At 49.9% G+C, this 26,871-nt stretch overlaps 2 protein-coding genes and 1 pseudogene across 5 annotated transcripts in view; 1 reads left to right on the top strand and 2 right to left on the bottom strand.

Moving 5' to 3' along the window:
* FBH1 (F-box DNA helicase 1) overlaps nt 1–5,857 on the top strand; it is a 48,514-nt gene extending 42,657 nt beyond the window's left edge. For both annotated transcript variants that reach the window (XM_046011371.1, XM_046011370.1), the window contains 2 exons: nt 4,858–4,989; nt 5,325–5,857. In XM_046011371.1, coding sequence (XP_045867327.1) covers nt 4,858–4,989; nt 5,325–5,495 — 303 coding nt within the window. In that variant the 3' untranslated portion in view covers nt 5,496–5,857. The remainder of the gene's footprint in view (nt 1–4,857; nt 4,990–5,324) is intronic.
* A 5,206-nt stretch (nt 5,858–11,063) lies between these two features.
* Nucleotides 11,064–11,276, bottom strand: LOC123947729 (annotated as a pseudogene).
* Nucleotides 11,277–20,156: 8,880 nt separating this feature from the next.
* IL15RA (interleukin 15 receptor subunit alpha) overlaps nt 20,157–26,871 on the bottom strand; it is a 44,194-nt gene continuing 37,479 nt past the window's right edge. For all 3 annotated transcript variants that reach the window (XM_046011764.1, XM_046011765.1, XM_046011766.1), the window contains 2 exons: nt 23,692–23,767; nt 20,157–21,054 (listed from right to left, as the gene is read on the bottom strand). In XM_046011764.1, coding sequence (XP_045867720.1) covers nt 20,883–21,054; nt 23,692–23,767 — 248 coding nt within the window. In that variant the 3' untranslated portion in view covers nt 20,157–20,882. The remainder of the gene's footprint in view (nt 21,055–23,691; nt 23,768–26,871) is intronic.

Genomic DNA, 26,871 nt, shown 5'->3' with positions numbered 1-26,871 from the left:
ACAAAACTTCTACAGCTTTACAGACGTGGTTCCCTTATTTCTAGTAAACCAACAGCCTTAAATTAGCTTTAATTCCAAGTATTTTCCAAGGTCACAGGAATGTAAACATTCGGATTTCTATCTTTCTGAACTTTATCTTTCTAAAAGATAAAATTGTAAAATCTTTATAAAAGATTTTATGTATTTGTGAGACAGCATGAGTGAGAGATCACAAGTGGTGGGTGGGTAGAGGGGCTCAATCCCAGGACCCCGGGATCATGACCTGAGCCAAAGAAGATGCTTAACCAACTGAACCACCCAGGCGCCCTATCTTTCTGAGTTTTGGAATGCCCAGTTTTTACAAGTTCTTGCCTTTAAACTAGAGCTCTTTTATAAATTAACTTTAGCAAACCACACAAACAAGATGCAAACAAAATCTTAAAGGCCCAACTTCCAAAGATCTCCCTTTTACAAAACCCAGTTGCAAGATGGTATTGTCTAATTTATGGATTTGTTAGTTGGTCATTTCTGTCCAGAGTCTAATGACTGTTGTGGCCAAGCAGTGTTGCCAAAAGTGATTGCCCAGTTTTGGAGAATCAAAGTGTCATTTCCCAGTTTCCAAGTAGAACGTGTCTGGTTTTATTCAAAGATATCAAAAGCTGTAGCAACAGACAAACCAAACTAAGCCAAGAGTGACTCTGTGACCATTGGTTCCTCCCTGGAAGTCAGGGCGGGGAGTTGGGGGGGGGGGGTGGGGGTTGCTTCACGGACTGAACTAAACAGCTTCCTTGTTTCTAGTTCCTCGGTAAAAGTCAGGGCTCCACTGACTGAACCAAACTGCTTCCTTGCCATTCTTTTCTGAAGCAAGAAAGGAGGCTAAGAGGCAGCTGAACAGGAGGAAGAAACGAGCTCTTGTGCCATCAGCTAGGTACTCACCAAGAGACATCTGCCCCAATCGAACCTCAAACTGTTTCCTGCCTCAGGAGTTAAATTAAGCCCCGAAGGTTGGCTGCACCCAAGCAGACAGGGGCTCCAGGGACAGACCCTAGGACAGAGAGCCCAGGCAGCTGCTTGGACTCGTGGGGCCGCTGGCTGGGACTGACGACAAGCCCTCAGGAAGGAGCCCCTGGCTGGCTCACCGGAACCGAAGCCGAACTGAGCTCGTCTGCCCCGTGCACAGCGAAGACCGAGACATCGAGTACGATCAAGTTTAGGCCGCAAGGAAAGGGTTTGTTGGGGGCGAGCCTCAGCTCCACCTCCCAGAAGGAGGAGAGCCAGACAGGTTGAAGGGCACATGAGAGAAGCCTCAGTAGAGAGTTGCAGCTGGGTTTATGAGTCCTGTTAAGACCTTGGCTGCCGTGCTCTGTGCTGTGTAGGACATCAGCATGTCGTCCGCCCTTCTCATTCAGTGCTTGGACGAGCGCTTGGGGGAGTTTTCTAGAGGCCACGGGACATGTGTTGTCACCACAGACTGAACGCAGAAGCAGTTGTCTTCCATTACGCCAGACATGAAAACAATGTTACTCTTCCAAGTTTTTTTTCCTGAAAATACAGTTGTTTTTGATAAAAACATTAACATGTGATAGGTTTAATTGTTATTAAGAAGAATAAGCATTTTAGTTCTAAGATTTGCAAGTTGTCCTATTATATGTCAGGGCGTCGGTCTGTTGTCATTGATCTTGGGAGGGGTCCTCTCTGCCTCTTGGACACGAATGCTTGTTTCCTTCCCCAGATAGGGAAGTTCTCAGCCATGATTTGCTCAACTGTATCTTCCAGACCTCTCTCTCTCTCTCTCTCTCTCCACCCCCTCAGGGATCCCAGTAATTCAGACATTGGAATGTTTCATGGCATCATTTATCTCTCTCAGTCTGACCTCTTGGGCTTTACGCTGTTTTTCCCATGCCTCCTCAGTTTCCTTCTTTTCTGTCATCTTCTGTCTCACTAATTTCTTCTTCTGCCTCCTTTACCCTGGCAGTGTCTAGTTTAGACTGCATTTCCTTGATACCGTTTTTAAGTTCAGCCTGATTTGATCTCATTTCTGCCCTTAGAGACTCTGTGTGTCACTAATACTTTTCTCAAGTCTAGAGATCAGCTTCATAATTGCTACTCTAAAGTCTACCTCTTACATCTTGCTTATATCCATATCCCTTAGGTCTGTGTCAGGGGCCTCGTCTCTGATTGTTTTCTTTGTTGGGGGTTCTTCCTCTTAGTCAATCTATTGAGGGGTGGTTGAGGGAATGTACAGACGCCAAAGTATTAACCACGACCCAAGCAAGATGCACCTGTTTTATAGGGAGAAGGTAGTCGCAAATGACACTACAGATAAAGGGCTGATACCCGAGATCTGTAAAGAACTTCTCACACTCAACACCCAAAAAACAAATAAGTCAAAAAATGGGCAGAAGACAGGAAGAAGACACTTCTCCAGGGAAGACATACAAATGGCTAACAGACTCATGAAAGAATGCTCATCATCACTAGCCATCAGGGAGATTCAAATTAAAACCACATTGAGATACCACCTGACACCAGTTAGAACGGCCAAAATTAGCAAAACAGGAAACAACGTGTGTTGGAGAGGATGTGGAGAAGAGGGAACCCTCTTCCACTGTTGGTGGGAATGCAAGTTAGTGCAGCCACTTTGGAGAACAGTGTGGAGACTCCTCAAGAAATTAAAAATGGAGTTTTTCCCTATGACCCTGTAATTGCGCTACTGGGTGTTTACCTCAAAGATACAGATGTAGTGAAAAGAGGGGTCACATGCACCCCAGTGTTCAGAGCAACAGTGTCCACAATAGCCAAACTGTGGAAGTAGCCGAGATGCCCTTCAGCAGAGAAATGGCTAAAGAAGATATGGTCCATATGTACAACGGAATATTATGCAGCCATCAGAAAAGATGAATACCTCCCATTTGCGTCAACATGGATGGAACTGAGGGGAATTATGCTGAGTGAAAGAAGTCAAGTAGAGAAACGCAGTTATCATATGGTTTCACTCATATGTGGAACATAAGGAATAGCACAGAGGACATTAGGAGAAGGAAGGGAAAACCAAAGGGGAAATTGGAGGGGGAGATGAACCACGAGAAATTATGGACTCCAGGAAACAATCTGAGGGTTTCAGAGGGGAGGGGGATGAGGTACCTGGTAATGGGTATTAAGCAGGTCACATGTTATAATGACTACTGGATGTTATACACACACAATGAAACATGGAACACTATACTAAAAACTAGTGATCTACTACGGTATGGTGACTAACAAAACGATAAAAAACAAAAAGCATTCTAGAATTTCTTGGCTTAAATTTCTTATGTGATAAATAGTAACAGATAAGACTCACGTAAACAAACCTCCTTTGGAACCTGTCATGTTTAGTAGTGTAAAGGGGTCCCAAGACCAACGTGTTTGAGAACCACTGCTTTGGAGCTGTACTTTTCCAGGTGTCGGTTGCAAGCCATTCATGATTTATGAAACGAATTTAGTGGGCTGTGGTAAGTTTTTTAAAGAGCGAGGTAGAAATAAAATCTGAAAGAGAAAGACTACACTGCACTTAAGGTTGAATACTGTTTTATGAAACTGTCAGCCTTCGATGTACGCACGTACGTGTGTACAGAATTGTAACGCTAAGTGGGTTTCTTGGTGTGCATTGTGCGCAGAAAGTTTGTAAACGCAGAAACCCTTGCACGTGGGGGTGGTGAGCTGTGTACAAGCACGTTTGTCGCTGCCTTGTGGACAGTAACTTGGAAACAACCTGAGTGTCCGCTCGGAGGGAACAGCTGAATCAGACGTGAAAAGAGCAATGTGGTCCTGCCCTGTGTGGCACTTCCATGAACTAGATGGGAAGCAGCCCAAAGTATGACATTTATGTCAACAAATACCTATAAAATGATACCTAGCCTTCTGGGTCACATGTGTAAATTTTAAGCCCTTTTAGGATGGCTCAAAAAGGGTGCACGCCAAATTCACGGCACTGGCTACCCCGGGGAAGGGGAGTAGAGACGACAGATAAAGGGGATTGCAGTAAAACCCGTCCTTCTATTTTGGAAGGATTTCCTGGTTTCATTGTTCCTCAGTTATTGGTGGGAACATGAGTGTTTATGTATTTTCTGTTCGGTTTTGCCACAATTAGATCAGTAGCCCGTTGTGATCCAGAAAACAGGAAATCGTAATTCTTCGGTCAGCAGGTATTTGTGGTTTTACTCGTCTGCCACAACTGTGTTCAGTTCCGGGCACAGCAGACCAGAGGGTCCCTGTGCCTCCGGCTTTTCCAGTCTGGGAGGTTGTTAACGTTTGGCTTAGTGTTCCCTGCCTGCCGGACTCTGAGTACTTAGCGCGTGTGAGTGTCTTCTCTTCCCCGCAGTCAGACCAGCCAGGGCTGCTGTCGCATCTGACAGGTGAAGAGACTGAGGCTCGAAGTGACCAAGCGTTTGCTCAGTCGCTTAGCCACAAGCCCGGGAGGAGGGGACAGGCTGGTCCATGTGGGCACATCTTTTAAGGCCGCCTGTTTCGGCTCGCCTGGCTTGAAAAGGCAGTACGCAGATGATTTTCAATGGTTCTGGGACAGGTGGGTGTGAGATAAAAATCCAGACCCAGTCCTGAAATATCTTTATTTCCTGTTTGCCCATTAAGCCCTTTTTTTTTTTAAACTGGCCATTCTGTCCAGACTCCGGCCGAGCCGCTCTAAGCATCCTGTCTTGCTGACGGCCTTACGGGCAGGGGACAGCTAAAGAGCCGAGGGCACTCAGGACAGTCGGTGCTTGTCTCCTGCGAGGACTCCGCCGTGTCCGAAGAGCGTTTCCCCCTCTGGCGCCGGCGGGGTTTCCGAGCCGAGCGCGGTGGAGACGTGGCGGTGACCCTCTCCCCCTTTGTGCGCAGGAGTACTTCCTGCAGGCCGAGCTGACCAGCGCCGTTTTGAAGACCGGAGTGGTGCGCTGCTGCGTGGGGCAGTGCAGCAACGCCATCCCCGTGGACACCGTGCTCACCATGAGGAAGCTCCCCATCACTTACGTATGTGATCTCGGCAGCGTGGGCTTTCTGTCGCGTTCGATTCGGTCGTGGGCGTCGTCTTAGGTGCGAGCATGTGCTGGCAGGTTGGGCTGTGGCCCGGCGCTTACAGGACCACGGTTTCCCTGGAGGCCCCGCTCCAGTTCTCCTCGGCTCTCCTCCCCGCGACTCGATCAATTCAGGTTGCTGCCCCCCTGGGAATCTGATAGAGTCAAGTTGACCCCAGATGACCGTGTTGCATGTCTGCAAACATCAGAACGCTAACGCTTCGTGTCTTGGGGGAAAGTCCCTGCTGTCTGATCGTCCCCCTGACCTCTCTTTCTTCGCCCTCCCTGCAGAGCAACAGGAAGGAAAACAAGGGAGGCTACCTCTGCCACTCGTGTGCGGAGCAGCGCGTCGGGCCCTTGGCCTTCTTGACGGCCTCCCCCGAGCAGGTGCATGCCATGGAACGCACCGTCGAGAACATAGTGCTTCCCAGACACGAAGCCCTGCTCTTCCTGGTCTTCTGACAGCCAAGAGGCACTTTCTCCCCGGTACCGAATGCCTTGTGTGGACTCGAGTTGCCTGAAGAAAGCCCGTGTGGGGTAGCGTTGCCACTCACCCGGGACTCTGAATTCACGCACAGGGCATCTTTGGAGGAAGACAAAGCCGACGAGAGTTGGACCTGCCCTTTCTCCATTCCCTGTAGGTAGCCAGTTTCCGCCGCCCCTGCTCTGTGCACATCAGGCTGGGGGCGCGGGGGATGTTCTTTTGATAAAAAAAACATTTTATGTATTTAAACTTTTATTACAAGGTTTCAATTAAACAGGCACTGTAGCCCTGGTGTCCCTCTGTGTGACCCCTGGCCGCAGCCCTGGGTGTTTGAACCTTCTTCAACTTTCTCCTGCCCACTCTTTACCACACCTGGGTCCCTGCTCACATGGCGCGCCAAGCAGAGTGTGAGACTGCATGGCCGGGCCATGAGTGACGGATGGAAACAAGGGATTTTTGTGCCGTGGAGAGTCACGCAGTGTGTGCCTTCCTCGTTACACGGGGGGCAGGGTTTCAGTGGGGGAGCAGCGTCGTACATGACATGACAAGCGCAGAGTGACAGTAGCCAGACTTCTGTGTTTCCCAGCCGGAGGACTGGGGGTCAGAAATGCTTGACGGAGAAGCGGAGCCGTCTGGCCCCCGGGGGGTGGGCGGGTGCCTAGGGAGAGATGGGGGCTTGGGACCTGGTTGGCTGCCTGGGGATGCCAGGCGGAGGTAGTAAGACAATTCTTACAGAAGCCGAGGACAGACCTGCCATCGTCCCGATGTACACGGATCTGGTATTTCTGCGTTTTTGCCACACAGCACGTCAGGGACGCAGATGGCAGGTGGGGGAGTTGGCGCGGCATTGCCCAAAGAGCTCGGCACATCTAGGCCCTGAGCCCACCAAGCGGCGTCCAGGAGCGGGCCTCGTAGCTCCCGTTGTCACAGCCTCCCCTTAGCCTCCTCTGGCAGCCCGGCGGAGCTCAGAGTGCCGGCCGGTGAGTAGAGCAGCGCTGTCGGGTGGCCAGGGGTGCTCTCAGGGGCGAAGGCCGAGGTCAGGTCTGCACGTCGGGGAGCGAGGAGCGTTCACACGATGGGAACCCGAAGGTGGACGTGGGAGACTTGAACGGCGGTGGGATGCGCCTGTTCATCCGCTCGGCCAGGACTCCCGGCCTCGTCTTAAGTAATGCTCAGTTGGTGACCGGAGTAAGAGAGCAAGTGGAAGGAATTGGGTCGGTCACAGTTTTCACTGCCCTTCCCAAGCGGGCGTGGGGGGAGGGGTAGTAAGCCAGGGTTCACTCCCGTGTTTTCTGGCAATGAAGTTGTGCCCGCCAGAGGGGAAGCCGCGCATTTGCTGGAGAAGTCCTCAGGTCTCCGAACCGTCCTGAGCGCCGGCTGTGGGGCCCATGCTGTGTGTGTGGCCCTGCTCCCGGAGACCCCACTCCCGGAGACCCCGCTCCTGGAGACCGCAGGCACAAGGGCGATGGTGGTAGACGTGATCCGGGCGCAGGGGCACGGCTGCACCGGCGCCGGGGTTGGACGGGCGTGCTGAGCCACGCACGGGGCAGGTCGGAGGGCTGCCCGACGGGAGCGATGCCGGAGCTGTGTTTACCAACAGGACAGGCAGCTAGCTGGCTGTTCAGGACTGGGAAGCTTTTCTAGGAGGAAGGGACAGCGGGAAGGACGAAAGGACGGCAAGAGCGCAACATCAGGACTAGCATTTTGGTAGTAGTTTTAAAAAAATAATAGAATCTAGGAATATAAATACTGGTAATTTCATTTTTCAAGTTTTAAGATTTTTTTTTTTTTTTGAGAGAGTGCCTGAGCATGGTGGGGGGAGGGGCAGAGGGAAAGGGAGAGAGAATCTTTTTTTCAAAAAAGATTTTATTTATTTATTTATTTATTCATTATTTGACAGAGATCACAAGCAGGCAGAGAGGCAGGCAGAGAGAGAGGAGGAAGCAGGCTCCCTGCTGAGCAGAGAGCCCGATGTGGGGCTCGATCCCAGGACCCCGGGATCATGACCTGAGCCGAAGACAGAGGCTTTAACCCACTGAGCCACCCAGGCGCCCCAGGGAGAGAGAATCTTAAGCAGACTCCCTGCTGAGTGTGGAGCCCCATTAAGGGTCTTGATCTCACAACCTTGAGATCGTGACCTGAGCTGAAATCAAGAGTCAGACGCTCAAGCGACTGCCCCCCAGGTGCTTCTCAAGTGATAAAAATTTTTTAAAAAGGAGCGAAGCTAAATACTTGGTGTGTTTCAAATAGAAAAATAATTTTTACATGGCAGTAAAAATATAAGTTTAAAAAATAAGTTAAATATCCATCGTCATTTTAATACGAGGGATTGGATGAGAAAAATAAACGCATTACTCAAAAACAAACACCACATGGAAATGAAAATACATTAAGTCTCTTTAAGAGTGGAGTCTTTAAAATAAGAGGCTTTCATGACTTTATTGAGTTGTGAATGGTGTTTTGTGCAGGGTTTTCTGTGGTTTTTTGGTTTTTTTTGACGCACAGTAACTGGGGGAAGAGAGAAAATAGTTAAAAGCTAGTTCTGGATTTTTTTTTTGGCTCATGAATTTTTTATTGATTTCTCTTATGTGATACTCAGAGGAGATCTTTTTGAGTTCTTTAAGACTTTTCAGTCTGTTACTAGCCAGCTCTGGCTTTTCATTTCAAAGAAAGCTTCGGATTCGTCTCCGCCTTCTCTGTGTTGACCGTGTGTGCGCAGAGATTCTGACGTAGTTGCCGACATAAACACGAGTGCTGTCGTGTGTGGACGGTATTTGAAATAAAATGAAAATTATTCTTGCAGCATAGTGTATCCTAGACTGCGGGTTAATCTGTTCCTTCTCGTAATTACTCTCAAGACGTAAATCAGACTTTAAATCTCTAAGAAGATGATGACGTGATGGTATTGGGGCAACCTGTAATACTTCTTGATAGGTGTTTTCAAATATCGCATCACACCAGCAGCTGGACGTGCCTGTGAGGGTGTGAGGCCGTGGGACGGGCTTGGGGCAAGAGGAGAGTGTGTGTGGCTGGGGTCCGGTGCGTGCACGGTAGCCGCAGGCTCGCAGTGGACCAGGCCGGCCGTCCAGGGCCTCGAACAGCAGGCCAGGGCATCTGAGTGTGATTTGGAAAAATTCTGGGGAATCGTTGAAGATTTTAAGACCTCAGATTGTCTTTTGAGGAAGAGAGCGTGGCAGTTGTAGATGGGAGGACGTTGTACAAAGGTCAGGCAGATTAAGGCGTTACGAGCTCAGCACAGGGGGTGTTGCTGGACCAGGGGAACTGCAGTGGGCGGTGAGGAGTGCTGGCGACTAGACGAGTGGTTCTCGGAGTGTGGTCCCCAGATGAGCAGCCGACGTCACCTGGGAACTTGTCAGAAACGTAGATTCTCAGGCTGGATCGCACACTGACATCGAGGCCGGCCATCGGTGCTTGACAAGCCCCACAAGAGATCCTGTGGCACACGAAAATTTTGAGGACTCCTGTTGTTGATGTTAAGGCAGAACCAACGGGACCGTGAAAGTGCTGAGATGAGGGTGGACAGTGACAGGGTCCCAGCGGGACCTCCGGTCGTCTGGCTTGTCGGCCACAGGGTCTGAGCGTGGGGCTTCTGTCATTTGGCTTCCTGCAGGTAGGGGAGGGCACCCTTCAGGGAGGCAGGCCAGGGGAGATTTCGTAGACTTGCGAACGCAGGGATGACCTCAGTGTTTCGCATGTTGAATTTGGGGTGTCAGTGTGGCATGTTGAATTTGGGGTGCTTAATTCCAAGTCATTTTGTCCCAGAGGCTGTTCGGGAAACAGATCCATACTTCAGCACGCCGCTTCGGGCTGGAAATAGAGATTTTAGGGTTGCGAGTATGTAAGTGACGCTTAAGGTCGTTCGGTTTAAGGGTCTTGTGCTTATTCCAGTGGAATAACAACAATGAGAAGAGCAGAGGCGTAAGAAGCCGCGGGAACCCCAGGCTTGGAGTGAGGTAAGGGAGAGGATTTGTGAAGGGAGAGACAACTGATTCCCAGAGATAGAGTTGCCACTGAGAAGGAGAGGAAGGAGCTTAAACGGAAGTGGTCGTCAGCACCCAAGTCAAGTGAAGGTGGAAGGGTGTTCATCTCACGGACGCTCTGAAATCCGTGGTGGCTTAGCGCGCACTGGTTCAGTGAGGCCAGAAGCCAGTGGGCGATTGGGGGTGGGTGGGGGACCCCAGGGGACTGGGTGGATGAAACATGTCTTCTGAAACCACACGAAAGTGGCAATAAAAGGATACAATTTTTTTTAAGTTTTTTTTTAAAATTTTATTTATTTATTTGACAGACAGAGATCACAAGTAGGCAGAGAGGCAGGCAGAGAGAGAGGAGGAAGCAGGCTCTCCGCTGAGCAGAGAGCCCGATGCGGGGCTCGATCCCAGGACCCTGAGATCATGACCTGAGCTGAAGGCAGAGGCTTAACCCACTGAGCCACCCAGGCGCCCCTAAAGGATATATTTTTTTAAAGGCATAAAACCTATAAGGGCAAAGAAAAAAAAAAGGAAGTAATAGTTAAAAAATTTTGGAAGTTGCAAAGAGGTAAGTGAGTGGTAACTGACTTAGCTCATCGAGTAAACGGAGTCCTAAGCCCAAGAACTGTCAGAAGATGTGGGGACTGATGGGGACTGATGGCCGCTGGGTTTTTCTGGAAGGACGGTGTAAAGGTGGAGCAAAACCAAGGAAGATTGGTAGAAAAGTTTATTTAAAAGTTTATTTAAGTTCGCCTGGGTGGCTCGGGCGGTTAAGCGTGCACTTTTGGCTCAGATCATGATCTCAGGGTCCTGGGATCGAGCCCTATGTGGGGCTCCCTGCTCAGTGTGGAGTCTGCTTCTCCCTCTCCTTCTCCTCCTCCCCCTGCTCATGCTGTCTCTCAAATAATAAAAAGTCTTTTAAAAAAAGAATTTCTAAAAGCCAGCTAAGGGGTGCCGGGGTGGCTCAGTTGGTTTAGTGTCCAACTCTTGATCTCAGCTCAGGCCTTGATCTCAGGGTCATGAGTTAGAGCCTCGTGTTGGGCTCCATGCTGGGAAAGGAGCCTAGTTTTTAAAAAAAAGAAGAAGAAGAAAAGGAAAAGAAAGAAAAATCATTAAAGCTCTCAGAATTCCGGGCAGCTTTTCATGCTCGACCGTAGCGGAAGACCAGAGGCTTCACCTCTGGGTGGACCATTGTCACGTAAGAGACTTGGAGTAGCTGAGGGCAGGGCCAGGGTGAAAACAAGGCCGTTGTCTCGCTGTGCTGCGGTGGCGATAGCAGGAGGCCACGGCTGGGAGGCTCACGGACAGATGTGTGTTCCTCAGGGTTCTGGAGGCTGGAGGCCCGAGATCACCGTGTCAGCAGATCCCAGGTCTGGTGACATCCTTCTTGTTGGTTCACAGACGGCCATCTTCTTGCTGTGCCTTCATCTGGTGGGAGGGGCAAGGCGCTCTGCAGGGCTCTTTTATAAATACTCACCCCGTTCATGAGGGCCCTGCCATCATGACCTAATGACCTCCCAGAGGCCCCAGCTCCTACTACCATCCCCTTTGGGGTTAGAATCTCAACATCCGAAGTTTACACACACACCCGCTTGAGCAGAGATGCTGACAGGTGAGCTCAGGGCCCCCTGAGGACATTGGCCAGCCAGTTTACCCAGCGCCAAGAGCTGACGGTCTTCAAACCACCCAAGTCCTCAGCTTTTCAATTAGCAATAATCGCGCCTCGGATAAACCTCATTGGCTACGATACTGCCACTGCGCAAAGCTTGTCCTCAGCTTTTCAAACACGTTTTTAGTGTCTCACTCTTACATAGTAGTAAACCAAGACTTGCCAAACATCTGACAGTTTCTAAGGTGAAGGTTGGATTCAGTTTGTTTTGATATCCAACCTTCATATCAAAGCAAACCGAATCAGCCTGGAGCAAACAGCCCATGCAGGGAAAAGAAACCAGCTAAATTTCTTAAGTGTATTCAGAGAATAAAAGAAGGCAGTGCATCCATGAAATAATAGGCTCAAGACATATATATAGACATCTGTGAATATTTGGGCATCATTGAAAGTGTAAAAAAAAACCAATAGAATTGTTGGAAAGATAGAGAAAATGTCCAGAAAGCAGAGCAAAAACAAACTGAAAAAACAGGAAATACATAGTCAGAACCAATGTAAGCAGTTGAGCGTCTGAATAATAGACGTTTCAGGAAGAAAGAGACAGAGGTTGGGAAATTTTTTTTAAAAATCATCAAAATTGCCCACAGCCAAATACACGAGTTTCCAGATTCACATGCTCAGTAAATGGTCTCCAAAATGGATGAAAACAGACCTACAGTGAGTTTGTTATAGTGAGATTTTAGGAACAGCAGAGGCAAAGATCCTCCAAGCTCCCAGCAAGAAAAAAGTCATCCGCAAATCAAATGTCTTCCGATTCCACGGCCAGCAGCACGTGGAGCTCGCCCTGCAGAACGGACGGGAAATGATTTCCAACGCAGAATTCTGAACCAAACCAAATGAGCAACAGCATAAAGTCATGTTGACACAAACATTTTGTCTACCAGGAAGCTCCTAGGGGACTGAATTGTATGAAGTCAAGAGCAAACCCAGCAAGAGGGCTCCCCTCCAGGAAACAAGCCATCGGAGGCGGCAGGGAGCAGAGGGCACCTCTCCTGTTCTGGAACCTTGGGAAGTACTTCATAGAAATGGGCAGAGGGTTTAGGCTGGAGTGGATGATAAACACCCCGAAAACTACGCCTGTGGGGCGGGGGAACAAGGACATGATTCACTGTCTAATAATTAAAGCCGCAGGTTGTGTAGACGGGAATAAGGGAGGCAGGTAGTTTACAGTTGCGCACAGGTGTCCGCGTAGGCTTCTCGCGTCGGCAGGGGGTCCAAGGTGGGGAAACGCGGGTTCAGAGGGCGGTGTGTTTGACCTTCAGCTTCGGTTGTAGGACGTTGGCTTCCATGCCTGGCATGGAGAAATGGGTGTAGATGTCGCTAAGAGCTTATCTAGAGATACAGGACACGCACCAAACATCAGCTCAGAGATTCTTGAACAGCTTACTCACTGCGGGGGGGTGTCTTTCGCAAAAGGTCTCTCATGCCGCAATTGGCCTGGACCTTTAGAGTAGGGGTGGGAAGTGAAAACCAGACACTGTGCACATAGACGAGGCTCCAGTGAGGCTGGGACTAGGGAGGACGGTGGATGGGGGGGTGACGTGGCATCAGGGGAGGTCATCTTAAAAGTGCAGAAGACGTGAGTGCGCCTCCGTGTTGGGTAGGAGATAGCAGAGGGGCTGACCCAGGCCAGAGGCGGGTGGCGGGAAGGGCGGGGTTGGAGGGAGACAGGAAAGCCCGGTCCGCAGCCTGTGTGGCAGGCCCTGCTGTCCTGTGGTGGGACCCGTCTGCCTCTGGGCCGACCGCCCGGATTGGAAGGGGCTTGGATGCCCCTGGAGACCCCTTGCTGTCTGATGCTTTTCCTCCAGCCCGGTCTTTACCACCCATCCTTCCCAGCCCCCCTGACCCGCTGGGCTTGAGGAAGGTGGGGTGCACCGGGGGGCTGCGAGCCGACTGCTTTGCATTGCCAGCGAATGGGTGCGGTAAAGCTGGCCCCAAATGAGGCGCACGGACGCCCTCCAGACCCTGCCCCGACAGATCAAGGTCTTTCAAGGAAGGCCTTCCCCATAGGCTGCGAGGGGCTTTGGAGCCTCTGGAGGGAGCTGCCTTCCTCCCTGGGCTGCTTAATTGCAGATTCTCCAAGTGAGCTGGGTGGTGTTGGCCCCCACACTCCCCACCACCCGTGGTTCCATGTGTTTCCTGTTCCTAGTGGTTTGGACTGAGGTGGAGAGAGAGGAGTTTCAACCCTAACTGCCTCGGCCTGCTGACTCCATGGGACGGTTCTGTCCTGTCTCAAACATCCAAAGGCAGCTCTTGATTTCCTCCCCTGCCCGGCTGGCTCCTCCCTGCGCCTTTCCCCACGTCAGTAAAGAACCAACGCGCAAATCCTTCTGACCCGACCTCTCACGAATCCCGAGCGCCTGCATTTCTCTCCATCATCCGTGCTCTTGAACTGGCGCTTCCGTCTGGCCCGGCCTGTGGCCGCTCTGTGCTTTTGCCGGTTCATCTTCTACTGTCCACGAGGGAAGCACACAGTGTCTTCTTGAAATGCAGGCGAAGTTTCGTCAGCCTCCTGCTCAAAACCCCCAGGGCTTCTTTCTGTCGTTGGAGCATCAAACTTGCACCTCAGGCAGAGAGACATCTGGTCTACCTTCAAGTGAAGCTCCTGTTCTAAGGGCCGTACTGAAGGCCCGAGAAGTAGCCAACACAATACCAGCACCCCTGTTTCGTGTTCCTTTCCTAAATGTCCAGCTCAGCGGTTCTGGATCTTTTTAAGTCATCACTTTCCTCACCGTATGTTTTCCTAATCTGGGCCCCCAGTAAAACAGGTGACATTTTAATCCGTTGCTTTACGACCACGTGACAGAGGGGCCCTGGCTTCCTAGCCGAAAGTAGTAGGGACCTTACCACCTGCCCTCTGTTCTGCTGCCTCTGCTCAGCCAGTTCCCCATTTAGGATCCGTTAGGATGTCTCCCATTTTTTCTTGACAAATTCAGTATCAGATTTTGTATCACTTTTTTGGCCGTAACCCAAAACAAAACTCCAAAGGGCATTGAGCGATAAACGCTATGATTTTCCCTAGGAGTGCAGAGGGGGACAGACTGTAGGGCAGTGACAGAAGCCGCTCGCACTGCTGTGGAGAAGCTGGGTTCTTTGCCTCTCTGCCCTTTGCCCGGGCTGACTTCTCTGCTACAGGCTGTTTGCAGAAGTTCCGGGCGGGGCATCCAGACGCGGCAGTTGCAGTGAGAAGCCGGTCTTCTGCGGCTCTTAAGAGCCAGGACACTTTCCCAGAAGCTTCCCCACTTCCATGGTGACAGTTGGGTCATTTGTCCATTCCTAAGCCAGGTGCTGGTGAGGGCATGGGTTCAGTTACTCAGGATTTCCTTTCCTGGCGCTGGGATTGTCCACTTCCTCTGATGTGCATGGCTGCGTGGAAGAGAAGAAACACCCAAATGTTGGGACTTGTTTGAGAAGGAAGGGGAGGGTTAGGTGGCTGCCGGTGGCCAATTCTCCAGCATATAAACAGATCTCATTTTGGAAATGCCTCCTACACGGTAGACACACTTAGGACTTACTGCATGTGGGTCCCCCAACAAAGCTGGAGAAGCAGGTAGTAGAAGGCTCTAGAGTGGTGGGCCCAGGCCACTGTGCTCCGCAGCACATAGATCAGAGCTCGGCCTCCACCTCCTGTGCCATCTCCAAACCCACGGTATTTGCACCGCCCCCATGGGAGCCCTTGGAGCTATGACTCTGCAAAAAGCAAAAACAAAAACAACTGCATTTCTTAGGAACTTAGTGCATAGAAGGCTTTCAGATGTTCTTAGCCATGACATTCTTCAGACATGACTCCTAATTCAAGAGCGAGGCAGCTCTAATTAGTTGGGACTCAGGGCGGCAACTGGAGTTGCTTCTCGGCTCCCCACCCGGGATAGCGCCCAAGGCGCTTCCGGGAGCGAAGGCTTCTCGGAACACGCTGCTGACAGGGACAGCCACATACAGCCAGGCGGCCCCGGGCCACTGGGTGCAGAGCCACTTGCGTGCCTTCTAGATCCCCTTCCTCTCAAAGGGGATTTTGAAGATGACACGCTTCTTTTGTACTTTGTGCTTTGGGTCCTCTGCCCAAGGACTGAGGAAAGAGCCCTGGGAAGGGGACCATCTCGGTTCGTGGTGACGGCATCCACCCGGCTGTTGGTTGGAGCCAGGGATGCGGCAGAAGACACCAGGTCCAGTCCCTGCGAGACCTTTGCTCTTGAAGTCTTGCTCATTTTGGTCTGTTTGACATGCAGTTACCAAGCAGTCATGCTAGGGCCCCAGCTCACAGCCTGCCATCTGCCTTACTCTCCTGTCCGTGTCCTCGCCTCTGTCATTGGCCCTTGGAGAACCCTCCCTGCCTGTTTCTGTTTGCTTCGATCTCAGCCATGCTTCTTCGTAAGTCCCACCGCATCAGAAAGGACTCCCCACATATCTAGGCCGCTTAGTGGTTTCTTGCCTCCTTTCCCGGACTTTTGCGACATTCCTTTGTTCATGACCCCGGTGGCATTTGTATCGACTAAACTCGTCATAAGAGCTCTTTGTTTTGAAAGGTCTTTTTTTGGCCGGGCTGTGAGCACCTCAAGGATAAGTCCCAGGTCTTCAGTTTCAGCATCTCCAGTGTCTGGAGAGAGAGGAGACACGTGCCAGTCACGAAGCACTTTCAAGTATCCCTTTCGTTCCTTACCCCGGTGGGAGGGACCATCCACCTGTCACTTACTCTTTAAAGACGGAATGCCAGGGTGTGTGACTTCAGGGATTCTAACAAGCTGACGAGGCCAGAAGGGAAGCTTCTAAGCTTTCCCAGGTCTTCTAAGTCCTGTGCTTCTTCCACTGCACAAAGGTAGTCGTAAGCAAATGCCCCAGTTACAGGACGCACAGCGAATGTTCCGGGAGCTCAGAGCCAGAGATTTTGTACTTGGAATAGTTACTGAAGGCCACCCGGAGAAGGTAGAAATCAAGCTGCCTCTTGGAGAGTAGACTGGGTGTGGAGAGGACGGCACAGGAATGACCGATGAGTTGGTCAGGGCGACGGGCCTGGCCCGCGGCAGACAGCGGGACAGCCCCTGGGGGGCAAAGCCAAGTGCAGTGAGGGAGGCAGCTCTGGACGGCCTCGGTGGGAGCCGAGTCTCTTTCTTCCCTGGCGGACCGCACGTCGGGAGGTGGGTCACTAGGAGAACAGGCGTCCTCTTGCGAGTTTACTCCTGAACCCAGGAAACAGTACTGCCTCGAAGAGAGGAGCTGCGTTACCAGACAAAACTGGGGGCTGACTCTGAGGACAAGGCGGGGTACATGGAGGGGGGATCTTGGGAGCCCGCACATTTCCCCCGGATCTTCGTTCCAGTATTGCCCAATCAGTGTCAGTCCCGAAACCTGGCAGGCTGTGAACTTGGTGATGTGACTCAACCGCAGAGGACGCAGACACTCAGTCTGGGTTTGCAGCCCTCTTGGCTCTGCTCTCCAAAGGATGAGCTTCAGCCTGGGCTTCGAAGTCTCTAGGCTTCCATCCGTGGCTTGAATTGAGACCTTCAGGATTTGAGCTTGTTACTCTCTTCTAAATTGTTCACTGCCGTTAATAGCAGCCACCCATCTACGGCCTGGACTTTCTTTACCCGTGATATTTTAGGATGGCGCAGAGCCATCTCCCAGCGCTGGGCCTTCACAGTGGGCGTGCCGTTCCAGGTAGCTTTCGGGGAACTAATTCCCAGCCTGCCATGGGCTGCTGGGTTCCCATCTCAGAGAATTAGCAGGACCTGTCACTGCTTCCCACCCTCTCCCTCGGACAGGTAGCCATCACAGTCCCCATTTTCCTGCTTCTCTCATTTGCAATATGCTCTCCTAGCTCCAAATTCCCTGCCAGTTGGGAACTCTTCAGTGACAAGTAATGAAAACTGGGTCTGTTCTAAGGAAAAAGAAAATGTTCGGAAAGCATGTTGGGAGTTCACAGAATCATGGGAAGTTGGAAGATTTGGTTTGGATGATGGAGACAAACCAGAGCCAAGAAACAGTATGACAACCTTCTGATGGTTTTGAAGCATTGCTGGGTGCCGCCGTCCCAGTTCCGTTGCGTTCATTCGTTCCAGAGCCACAGCATAGCTTCTGAGTGCCAGCTGGGTGAGGGTGTCTGATGGGCCTGGGTCAGGGCCCCACACCCGGGTGGGAGCAGGAGAGGGGATACCTGCCTTTCTAGGTGAGTGGGCACCAAGGCAATCCAGCGCCACAGTAGGTCCCCAAAATGGGAGAAGGACTGCTGCATTCCGGGGAGCTAAGAGTAACGAGAGAGCGGAATGGCTGGATTTACAGACAGGCTCGTAGGGGAGAAAGGAGCCGGAATTCCATATAAAGGTAGTGTTGTGACTTTATGAATTCTAGGAAAGTAGCTGCACACTGAATTCCTGTACTGTTTGAGTCTGGCCTGGTCTTCAAGGAGCACGGGTTTGTGGGAAAACAAACAAACTCAGGTTTCCCTGTTACATTCTCGACATTCTGAGACTAATAGTGAAAGGTCCTTCCTTGATGAAGAAAGTGGATTGGACCGTTAGAAACACGGAGAGACCCTTAAATGCGTCTCTTTGATGTCTGCTCCTTTCCTAATGTCCCAAAGATTGAAAAAGAAGATGATAATTGTTACTTATGAGGCAAGGGAAAAAGCAGACCAAAAAGACAAAGAGCAGTCAGTTTTCCTTGTGGCAAACGTTGTGGATGACGGGAAACGGAAGAGGAGAAAACTGTGAATTGGGTAGCTCTCCGCCGGCTGACAGATGCAGGCCAAAGGTGTATCCGTTGAAGAACTTTCAATCCTTTTCCACTAAAAAAATAAAAAGATGGACCCAGCCCCCCCCCACCCCCCGCAGGCACCCTGGATCACTTTGCTCATCCAGCTGTCGGGACTTTATTGGCATTTACTGAGAGCCAAAGATCGAAGCACAAATTGCGTTTCTCTGATGGCCCCAGAAAGTATGGTGGTAGAGAGTCTCCAAAGATGGTTTCCATTGATGCCTTTTGTTGTTCCCCCTCCCCTGTATCTGGCTGCCTGGGGACTGGCGTTGACCAATAACGTGCAACAGAAGTGACGCGTGGCGGTCCCTCCCCTAGCCTTTAAGGGGCCTGGCAGTCTCTTCGGATGCGTCCACGGCCGCCATGCTGCCAGGAAGCCCAGGCTCGCTCAGAGGCTGCTGAGCCATGGGAAGAACCCGGGGAGCCTTCTCAGACCTTCTGGCGCAGCCCAGCCACGCCGAATGCAGTGCCTGTTTGCTGCCCGATAAGACACAGCTGCCCGGCCGAGCCCAGCTGGCCCTCGGAGACCCTCAACAGTGGCGTTTCAAGCTGCTGCTTCCGTGGTGGGGTCTGCAGCAGCAGAGAACCAGAGCGAGGAGCGTCGTCCCGGCTCAGTCGGCAGGACCCTGCCCAGGCTGAAGAATCAGAGGCTTTCAGGTAGGAGAGGGGAAAGTGGTGATTCGGGAAAACTCTGGCGTGCCGCCTCCTGAGAGCGGGGAGACGGGAGGGACTAGGAAGGGGCCGGGGTGCGGCAGAAGAGGCGTGCCTCCCACCCCTGCCTGCTGCTCCCTTGCCCGTGGAACTCACACACCCGCCTTCCCCCATAGCTTGTCCTTGCTCTCCGCGCCCCCCTCCTCCCTTCCGGTCCTGTGTCCCTCCCAACAAGACCCTCTGGCCTCAGCAAGTACTAGTTTCATGTAAAATGGGGACAGAATGAGAGGTAGTGCTTGGAATTGTCAAGGCAGCCCCAAAATGCACCCCCCCCGAGGTCGTCATATTAGTTTTCCAAAGATGATGCTAAAATGGAACCACGAATCTGCGAAGTACCCCGTGACTTAACACTTTTGATACCCAGGAGAAGCCTTGCAAAATTCTGGTTTTACTGGATGCATTTTATTTGTGTGTGCTGAGTTGTGTCTTCTGTGAAATTAGTTTTTGAAATCACAAGGGTCAAACTTTTAAAACTTATAAAGAACAAAATGGATCCAGTTAATGCTAAACTCTAGACACGTAGGAGCAAACAGCCGAAGAGAGAAGCAAAACATTTAGATAAGCGGCAGGTTCAGGATAATGGAGTGATTAAAGCCACAAGTGCAGTGGCTCCGCTCCTGGGTCAGCAACGGGTTTCCTCTCGTTGGGCAAGAATTTGCGGGCAGGGAAAATGGACGTGGTTCTAAACGCCCAACACTGGCCACGGGAAATTCGTACGCTTCCTTCGATTTTGAAGATTTTTGTTTGTTTGTTTGTTTTATTTGTGAGAGAGAGAGAGAAGGAGAGAGGGATCACAGGCAGACAGAGTGGCAGGCAGAGTCAGAGGGAGAAATAGGCTCCCCACTGAACAAGGAGCACGATGTGGGACTCGATCCCAGGAAGCTGGGATCATGACCTGAGCCGAAGGCAGCTGCTTAACCAACTGAGCCACCCAGGCGTCCCACTTCCTTCGATTTTGATGAAACCATAGAGATTGGTGATGTGAAGAAGTTAGTAGGGAATGGCCCTTGGCGAGCTGAGCCTACTGGTGGCATGTGGATGGTCGCTGAGCCAGGGTCCCACTTCCCAAAGGCCTGTGAAGGGGGCCTGACCACCCCCACCCCGCCCCCGGCTGCGCGAGGCAGCTCACGGCTGGGTTCTGGCGGGGCTGCTCCCCTCCCGCCCCATCGCCCTTCCTAAATGTTGCCCAACCCCGCGTTAACTGAGCCGTGTGACCTTGGGCAAGTCAACCTCCACAGACCTCAGTTTCCTCATCTATAAAATGAGGAGTGGGATGAGGCCCCGATTTTGTAAATAAACACTTTTTGTTATTTAAAAAAGAAAGGACAGTGCAGGGACAGAGACGGGGTGTGTGCGAGGCACCCCTGGGCCAGGCCCTGCCACTTGTTGCTTCCGTGGGGAAATCGTATGAGAGATTCTCCAAAACGGTGATCGGATCCAGTTTTAGGCAAGGGTTTTATTTTACTTTTTTATTTTTAAAACTATTTTTCTCCTTTTAGAAAAAAAGCCAAACTCAGCCATTTGGGACTCTGCATTTCCACGCTTTCTTCTCTTTTATTTGTGGCACATTTCTTCTCAGTGATTCTTTCAGTGCATTTTTTTTTTGTATTGAAAATAGACATTTTGTTTATACAAGGCAGAGTTTCAAAATAACAGTGATATAAAATACGTAGATATACTGGATAGGGAGTATAAATAGAAATGCATATACATGGGAAACGTCCCCGAGTTCCATTTCCTTCCTTGTGGATCCTTAAATCGGGTGGGTTCATGCAGCACGATACCCCTCTGCTTCCTTCCAGTTCATGCAAGCACCTCCACAGGGGGTCGCGTTCTAGAGCTGCCAACGCTCTTGTCATCCTTGTGGACGTCTCTTAAGCCAGCAGGAGGCTCCTAACTGTCTTAGCGTCTCAGACGTTTTTCTTTTCTCTGTAAACTTCAAGTCAGGATGAGGGGCAGAATGGTCAGGCTGCTAAGCTATCCTGAATAAATGTCACATGAAATAAAAGGAAAGCTGAGGCTTTCGGCCGCTCCCAGGAGAACTTCAGCTGCTGGGATCTGGGGAAGTCAGCCCTGCACCCGAGGCTGGGCCGGGCAGGTCCGAGCATCCATCCTGAGACTGGACAGCCCAGGAGGTGTCTTGGCTGGGCGCCATCGATGCAATGATGCCAAGACGTCTGTCTTATCATCCCGACGGGCTCTCTGCTGGCGCCCAAGATCTTGAGTCGTTTCCAGGTCCTCTTTGGCTAGGGCAGGGTCGGTGCCTTTGCTCCAGCCTCTGCTGCCCTTAGTCTCTCCCTGGAGTGTCCTGGGTCGTGTGGGTAGTTTTCTGCGTCCTCCTCTCTGCCGTTGGTTCCCCTGGTCATTGGCATCTCTTCCATGCTTTCCATTTCAACACTGGGTGTCTGCGCAGTGTGCCTGTAAAGCAGATCATTCACGGTGTTGAAAAGAGAGGGTCGCCCTCCACACGAGTGAGCAGACGGTTCTTGTTGAACACTCAGATGGGGAAAGCCTAGCTCACCTCCACTCAGGGCTGGCATTGAATCTTACTTTGGTATTTTAAGCCGCTCATTCGTCAAAGATTCCCCATGCTGTCGGAGCAGCATACCCCCTCTTTCCCAGTCCTCTGCTAAAAAGCAGTAGTTCAAATGGCAGGAGAGAGTAACCGGGAGCCCGGCAAAGCCAGACACGATCATCTTGCTAAAAATGATGCAATGGTCATAAAGCTTTTAAAACAGTTCTTGGTACTTGGAATGTGTTTAAAGAAACCAATCTATTAACCAGTCCCTGAGCAACCAAGAGCGGTGAAGGCAGAACATCTCAATTCCCACGTGTCTCCCTGCCACTGAAGGACTCGTGCTTTTAGGCCCGAGTATGTGGGTCAGCAGTTTCTTCCATGGGTTATGTCATCTGCCTCTTTAGTATATGTGCTGCCGAAGCGAGCACGTCATCTGCCTCTTGAGGACTGGCAACTCTTTACGACATTTCAGAATAAATACTTCGAAACCAAAGAAAACAAAAACACCAGTTGGAAGAGAGAGCTGCCCCCCATGTTCACTGCAGAGTTATTTGCCCCAGCCGAGATGTGGAAGCAAACAAAGTGTCCGTCGACAGAGGAATGGGTAAAAAAAAGACGTATATATACAAGATAGAATATTACTCAGCCATAAAAAATAACGAGATCTTGCCACTTGCCACAACATGGATGGACCTAGAGGGTAAAGTGCTAAGTTAATCAGACAGAGACAAATAGCATATGATCTCACTCACTTATGCAACTAAAAAAGAAAAAGGAACAAACAAAACAAGACATACAGAGAACAAACTGCTGATTGCTAGAGGGGCGGGGCTGGGGGCAGGTGAAATGGGGGAGGGGATTCAGAGGCACAAACTTCTGGTTGCAAAATGAGGAAGTCACGGGGCTGCCATGTACGGCACAGGGAATATAGTCGATCATGGTGTAGTAACTTTGAGTGGCGTCAGCCAGTAATTAGCCTTCTCATGGGGATCATTTCGTGATGCATGAAAATGCCGCATCAGTGGGATTCACACCTGAAACTAATAGGCTCCTGGCTGTCAGCCCCCGTCAGTTACCAAGTACGTAAGCGCGTTGAGCTCCGAGGAGGGAGAGCTCAGCTGTCGTCGGACTCTGGGCCGGTGTACTGAAAATGATTCGCTGAAAGCCAGTCTGTTGAATGACCAACCTACCTATCAACCCATCTGTGAAAAAGAAGTTTACAGCAAAGAATCGATTCACCAAATGACCAAGTACTGCTTTTCAGGTTTACGAATTCTGAAGATATATTTATCAATATTTCTTGACTGTAGTCAGTGAACATTATTATTTTCATCTTATCAGCATATTTATTGGCCAAACACACCAAATTTACAAATCTTTGTAAGATTCTATTTTTAACATCTTATGCTTGAGAAAGATGGTGTGCATTTTTTTTACATCAATGAATATGGTCACTATAATCTCTTAAGAACATAACTCCAAATACAACATCTCATGTGGAAATTTAGTTAAAAGGACACTTTGAAAGTCCTTATAAAAGCCATTTTTAAAATTTTGCCAGCATTTTAGCATTTGGGGGATGTTTTGACAGATTTCCAAGTCACACATCAACCTTCCTATTTACTCTGAAATGTCTGTGTTTGCTTCTAGATGGTCTATGAGGTTTATGGCATGTCTTTCAGTTGGGATGGCATTAACAGCTTTCAAAGATGGATGTGAATTTTTAGGTGACTTTTTCATTTCGGCTTCACAGTGGCATTTCATGGAACATTCATTTTGCCAAAGTGAGGCTCGAAGGAGGGTATCATCCTTATACTAGTATGTTTAGAAAAAACTTCTTTATAACTAGCAACTAAAAGTTTTTTTTTTTTTTCAACAAATCTGATTCTTCTGTTCATTGTCCAATGCTGAGAATGGATCCAGAACAGCCCTAGGAACACAGAATGCTGGTTACTGGTTTCTAATTGGTACAAGCATGAAATTAAGGCTAATAGGTCATTTAAGGCTTTAATGAAAATGATAAAAATGCCTCAAGATTAGAAAAACAACAAAAACGGAAATTTTAGCAAGTGGTGGAAACGGTGTTCTCATCACCAATGGTGAAGGAAGAATTTCAACGATTTCAGGCCGACACGAATGAGCGCATAAATAAGGAAGTATCCCTATCTTTAATGACTACGTTCAAGAAAATATATTCATGGTCATACTGTAGCAATTGCATATCCATCAGATGGTTATTGGGTAGGTTTTTTCCTTCTGAAAAGGAAAGAAAATTTGGTTCATTCTTTTCTTTCCTTGAGGTAGAGCAGCCCCTTGTCACCAGTTAGGTTCTGGCTGCCCCGTCTCCAGTGGGTGGCCTTGGAGGGTCTCCCAGGGCCGGCTCTCCCTTTGGTCAGTACAGGAGTGGGCGAGCCTGACAGCCAGCCTCAGAAGCCAGGAAAGAGGGTCTTGCTTTGATGGGACAGTGGAATCATGATGATGCTCTTTTCAGGGAAGGAAGGAAGAATCCCATCCAGTGTGATTCTCGCACTACTCACCTCGATTTTCCGTAACAGACCAGAATTACCACCAACACGACACAGAGCACAGCGACAGCTATGATCCCGATCACCGCTGCAAGAGAACAGAACTGAGCGGTCATGCAGAGAGTCCCAGCTGCAGGAGTGAGAATGTCTAAGGGTCTGAAAACTCTTTACAGTTGACAGTGTTGCAGAGCGATCCAAAGGCCCTCCCAGCCAGCGGACTGCTACTAACATTTCTGGAGGTCCGCACAGTCCCATGTACTACTTCTGGGCAGAAAGCTCATTCTTCTCCCACCAATACCGCCAGGTCAAACCATCCCCTTTCATGTCATACCGCATACCCCCCTCCTAATCCATCCTTCCTGGCCAGGGTGACACGGTGACAGGACAAGAGGGGAAAGTAAAGGCCTCGGAGTTCACAGGCTGGGGTTGGGAGTATGTGGATGCGAAACCAGGTCCGCTGCTAAATCCGAGTCAGAAAATAGTCGTCCGTGGGTCAGCCTCCCCCTTTCCTTCAACTTCACAGAATCTCGATTGAGAAACAATAGCATTCAGTGCCATGTTTCTTCTGATTTCATCTTTTTTTTTTTTTTTTTTAAAGTAGGCTTCATGCCCAGCATGGAGCCCAATGCAGGGCTTGAACTCATGACTCTGAGATCAAGACCTTAGCTGAGATCAAGGGTAGGACGCCTAACGGACTGAGCCACCCAGGCATCCCCATCATTGTTGGTTTTTTATTGGCAACTTTTTAAGGCGGAGGAAGAGTGGTAAAAAGACAGAGGAGGTAAAAGGTGTTAGGGATAAGAGGAGAGTAAGGTGGTGTGGCTTAGGAGAGGGGGAAGATTCTGCTTGGGTGCAGCTGAACGGAACAGCCTGCGGGTGCCTGGGCAGCTCAGTGGGTTAAGCCTCTGCCTTCGGCTCAGGTCATGATCTCAGGGTCCTGGGATCGAGCCCCGCATCGGGCTCTCTACTCAGCGGGGAGCCTGCTTCCTCCTCTCTCTGCCTATTTGTGTCTCTATCTCTCTCTGTCAGATAAAATCTTTTTAAAAAAGGGGGGTGGGGAGACAGGAACCGCCTGGAGGGATGGAAATATTTGCACAGAGGAGGCCAGCAGTTGCAGGGCATTTGAGATTAGACGGACTGGAAGCTTGGGGGTCTCTGTGCGGAAGCCAGAGGGCTAGCCTGCAGGCACAGCGAACCTATTTCAACACTTGCATCCTAATGAGCTCCAGGCAGAGTTGGCCAGTTTGCCTCCCTATTGTGAAATCTCCCTGCAGACAAACAGTCACCTGCCCTACATGAGAGATGACGACCCTGAACATCTGGCGGCCTGGCCGTGGTAGTTTTTCTCAAGGGCAGTTGACCACAGATACCGACAGCTTCCGAGAGGACCACACCCGTTGACTCTCTAGGCCCTCTTCTAGGGATTGATTCCAAGGCCATGGGCAAACACACCAGGCATTTTCACTGAAGTATTGTTTCAAACAATTCTTAAAATGTTAATCTCAATCTCTTATTAATAGAAAATTAATTAAACTACAGTCTACCCATACATTGGACTATCGTCCAGCTTTTAAAAATTAAAAAACGAACCTCTATTTATTAACACAGAAAGATGTCTCCAATATCTTAAGTGGAAAAAAAAAAAAAACGGACTGAGATAAACATGAACGCAAAAATAATCTCCAGTAAGCCAGGCGTGTGCCTGTAGCACAGGGCGGCCTTGAAGAATAGATACCAATGTATTAATTAATGGTGGGCTTGTAGATAATCCTTACTTTCTTTTTTAGAAAGTTTGCTTTTTCCCTGGTATTTTTGAAGTGGTCCTGTCACCAGAGGAAAGAGTAGAGTTGTCAAGACGAAACTATCTGTGCCCAAGTAAATACAAACAAGAACAGAGAAGTCCCAAAGGAAATAACAAGGAAGCATGGCAAATTCGTGAAGAATGTTTTTGAGTTTTCAGACTTAACATTAGTGACCATTATGACTAAAACCCAGAAATACTTCCTAGGAATGGTGTACCCTTGGGTAAACAGTCTCTTCCATTGACTAATCAGCTTGGCATGCGTTTACTGTCCACGGAGGGATTTATTGGAAAAGGCCGGTTCATGTCAACTATAGTTTTGCTTTCATAATGCCTCTTCCTGTTTCTCCTGAATGAGAACCAAGCCTGCAGGCTCCCGACTCCAGAGAGAGGAGGGTTCCTGAGCCAATGATGTGACGGAGCACTTTGAACCCAGGAACAAACTCAGACCTTGGCCTCTTCCTCCATTACATCCAGGCAAACTGAGCAAAGACACTGAAACCAAGATCACTCAGATGCGGGATCAACAAATCAGCTGGCAAGTTCCCCACCCCTTTGTGTTTCCCAGGGGAGGCATGGGTTGGAGAAGGAGGAAGAGAGAGAGGTTTGGTGAGCCAGAGGAGAACAGAGGAGGATTCGAGTCTGGGGGGAGGAAGGAGAAAAAAATGGAGTATTGCTCAGGAGGGCAAGAAAGGCCAGTAGCTCCCCACCTGGACTTCAACCTGCCATATGTGTTAGGTCTAAAGCAAAGAAAGTGGCCGAGTCAGCCAGTGGCCACTCTTCAGTGTGGACGATGAAAAGGTCCTCTGAGAACAAGGCGGCAGGGGTGGAGTGGCGTGGGGGTTGGTGACCATTCCCTCGCAGTACCTGTAAACTAGGTCAGCCACGGAGCGCTGTTTCTGAGTGCTGGCGTGCCTGCCTCTGATGAAGCCGGTTTTGAAGTAAGAGTATCACTGTTCCTGGGCAGTGTTTCTCGTCTATCTCTTACAGCACTGAGCACATCGTAAGTGCTGGGTTCTGAGTAGGTACTCGGTAAATACCTAACTGATTGAACGAAACCATTCCCAGTCTGTAAGTTAAAGTACGTTTGATGTGCCGTTTGCTTCTCAATGAGAAATCTTCATCTTGTTGCAATCTAGAACCAACCTGGCCCAGAGTGAGAACTCAGTCTATTGAATAAACAGATGAATGATATAACAGAGAGCCAGCTCCTATTGAAGGCTGAGCATATCAACTGCAGCAAATTTATTTCAGATATGAAAGATGAGAAGTATAACACAGTTGAAGAATTAACTCTCCCCTCCTAGTGTCTTAAATGAACATGGCAATGTAAACACTGTCATAGGTGACCTTCCGGCCTTTTACTTTACAGCCAGGAGTCCTCAGTAGTA

This window comes from Meles meles, chromosome 7, assembly GCF_922984935.1.
Source record: "Meles meles chromosome 7, mMelMel3.1 paternal haplotype, whole genome shotgun sequence".
NCBI lineage: Eukaryota > Metazoa > Chordata > Mammalia > Carnivora > Mustelidae > Meles > Meles meles.
This window is presented reverse-complemented; position numbering and strand designations above follow the sequence as displayed.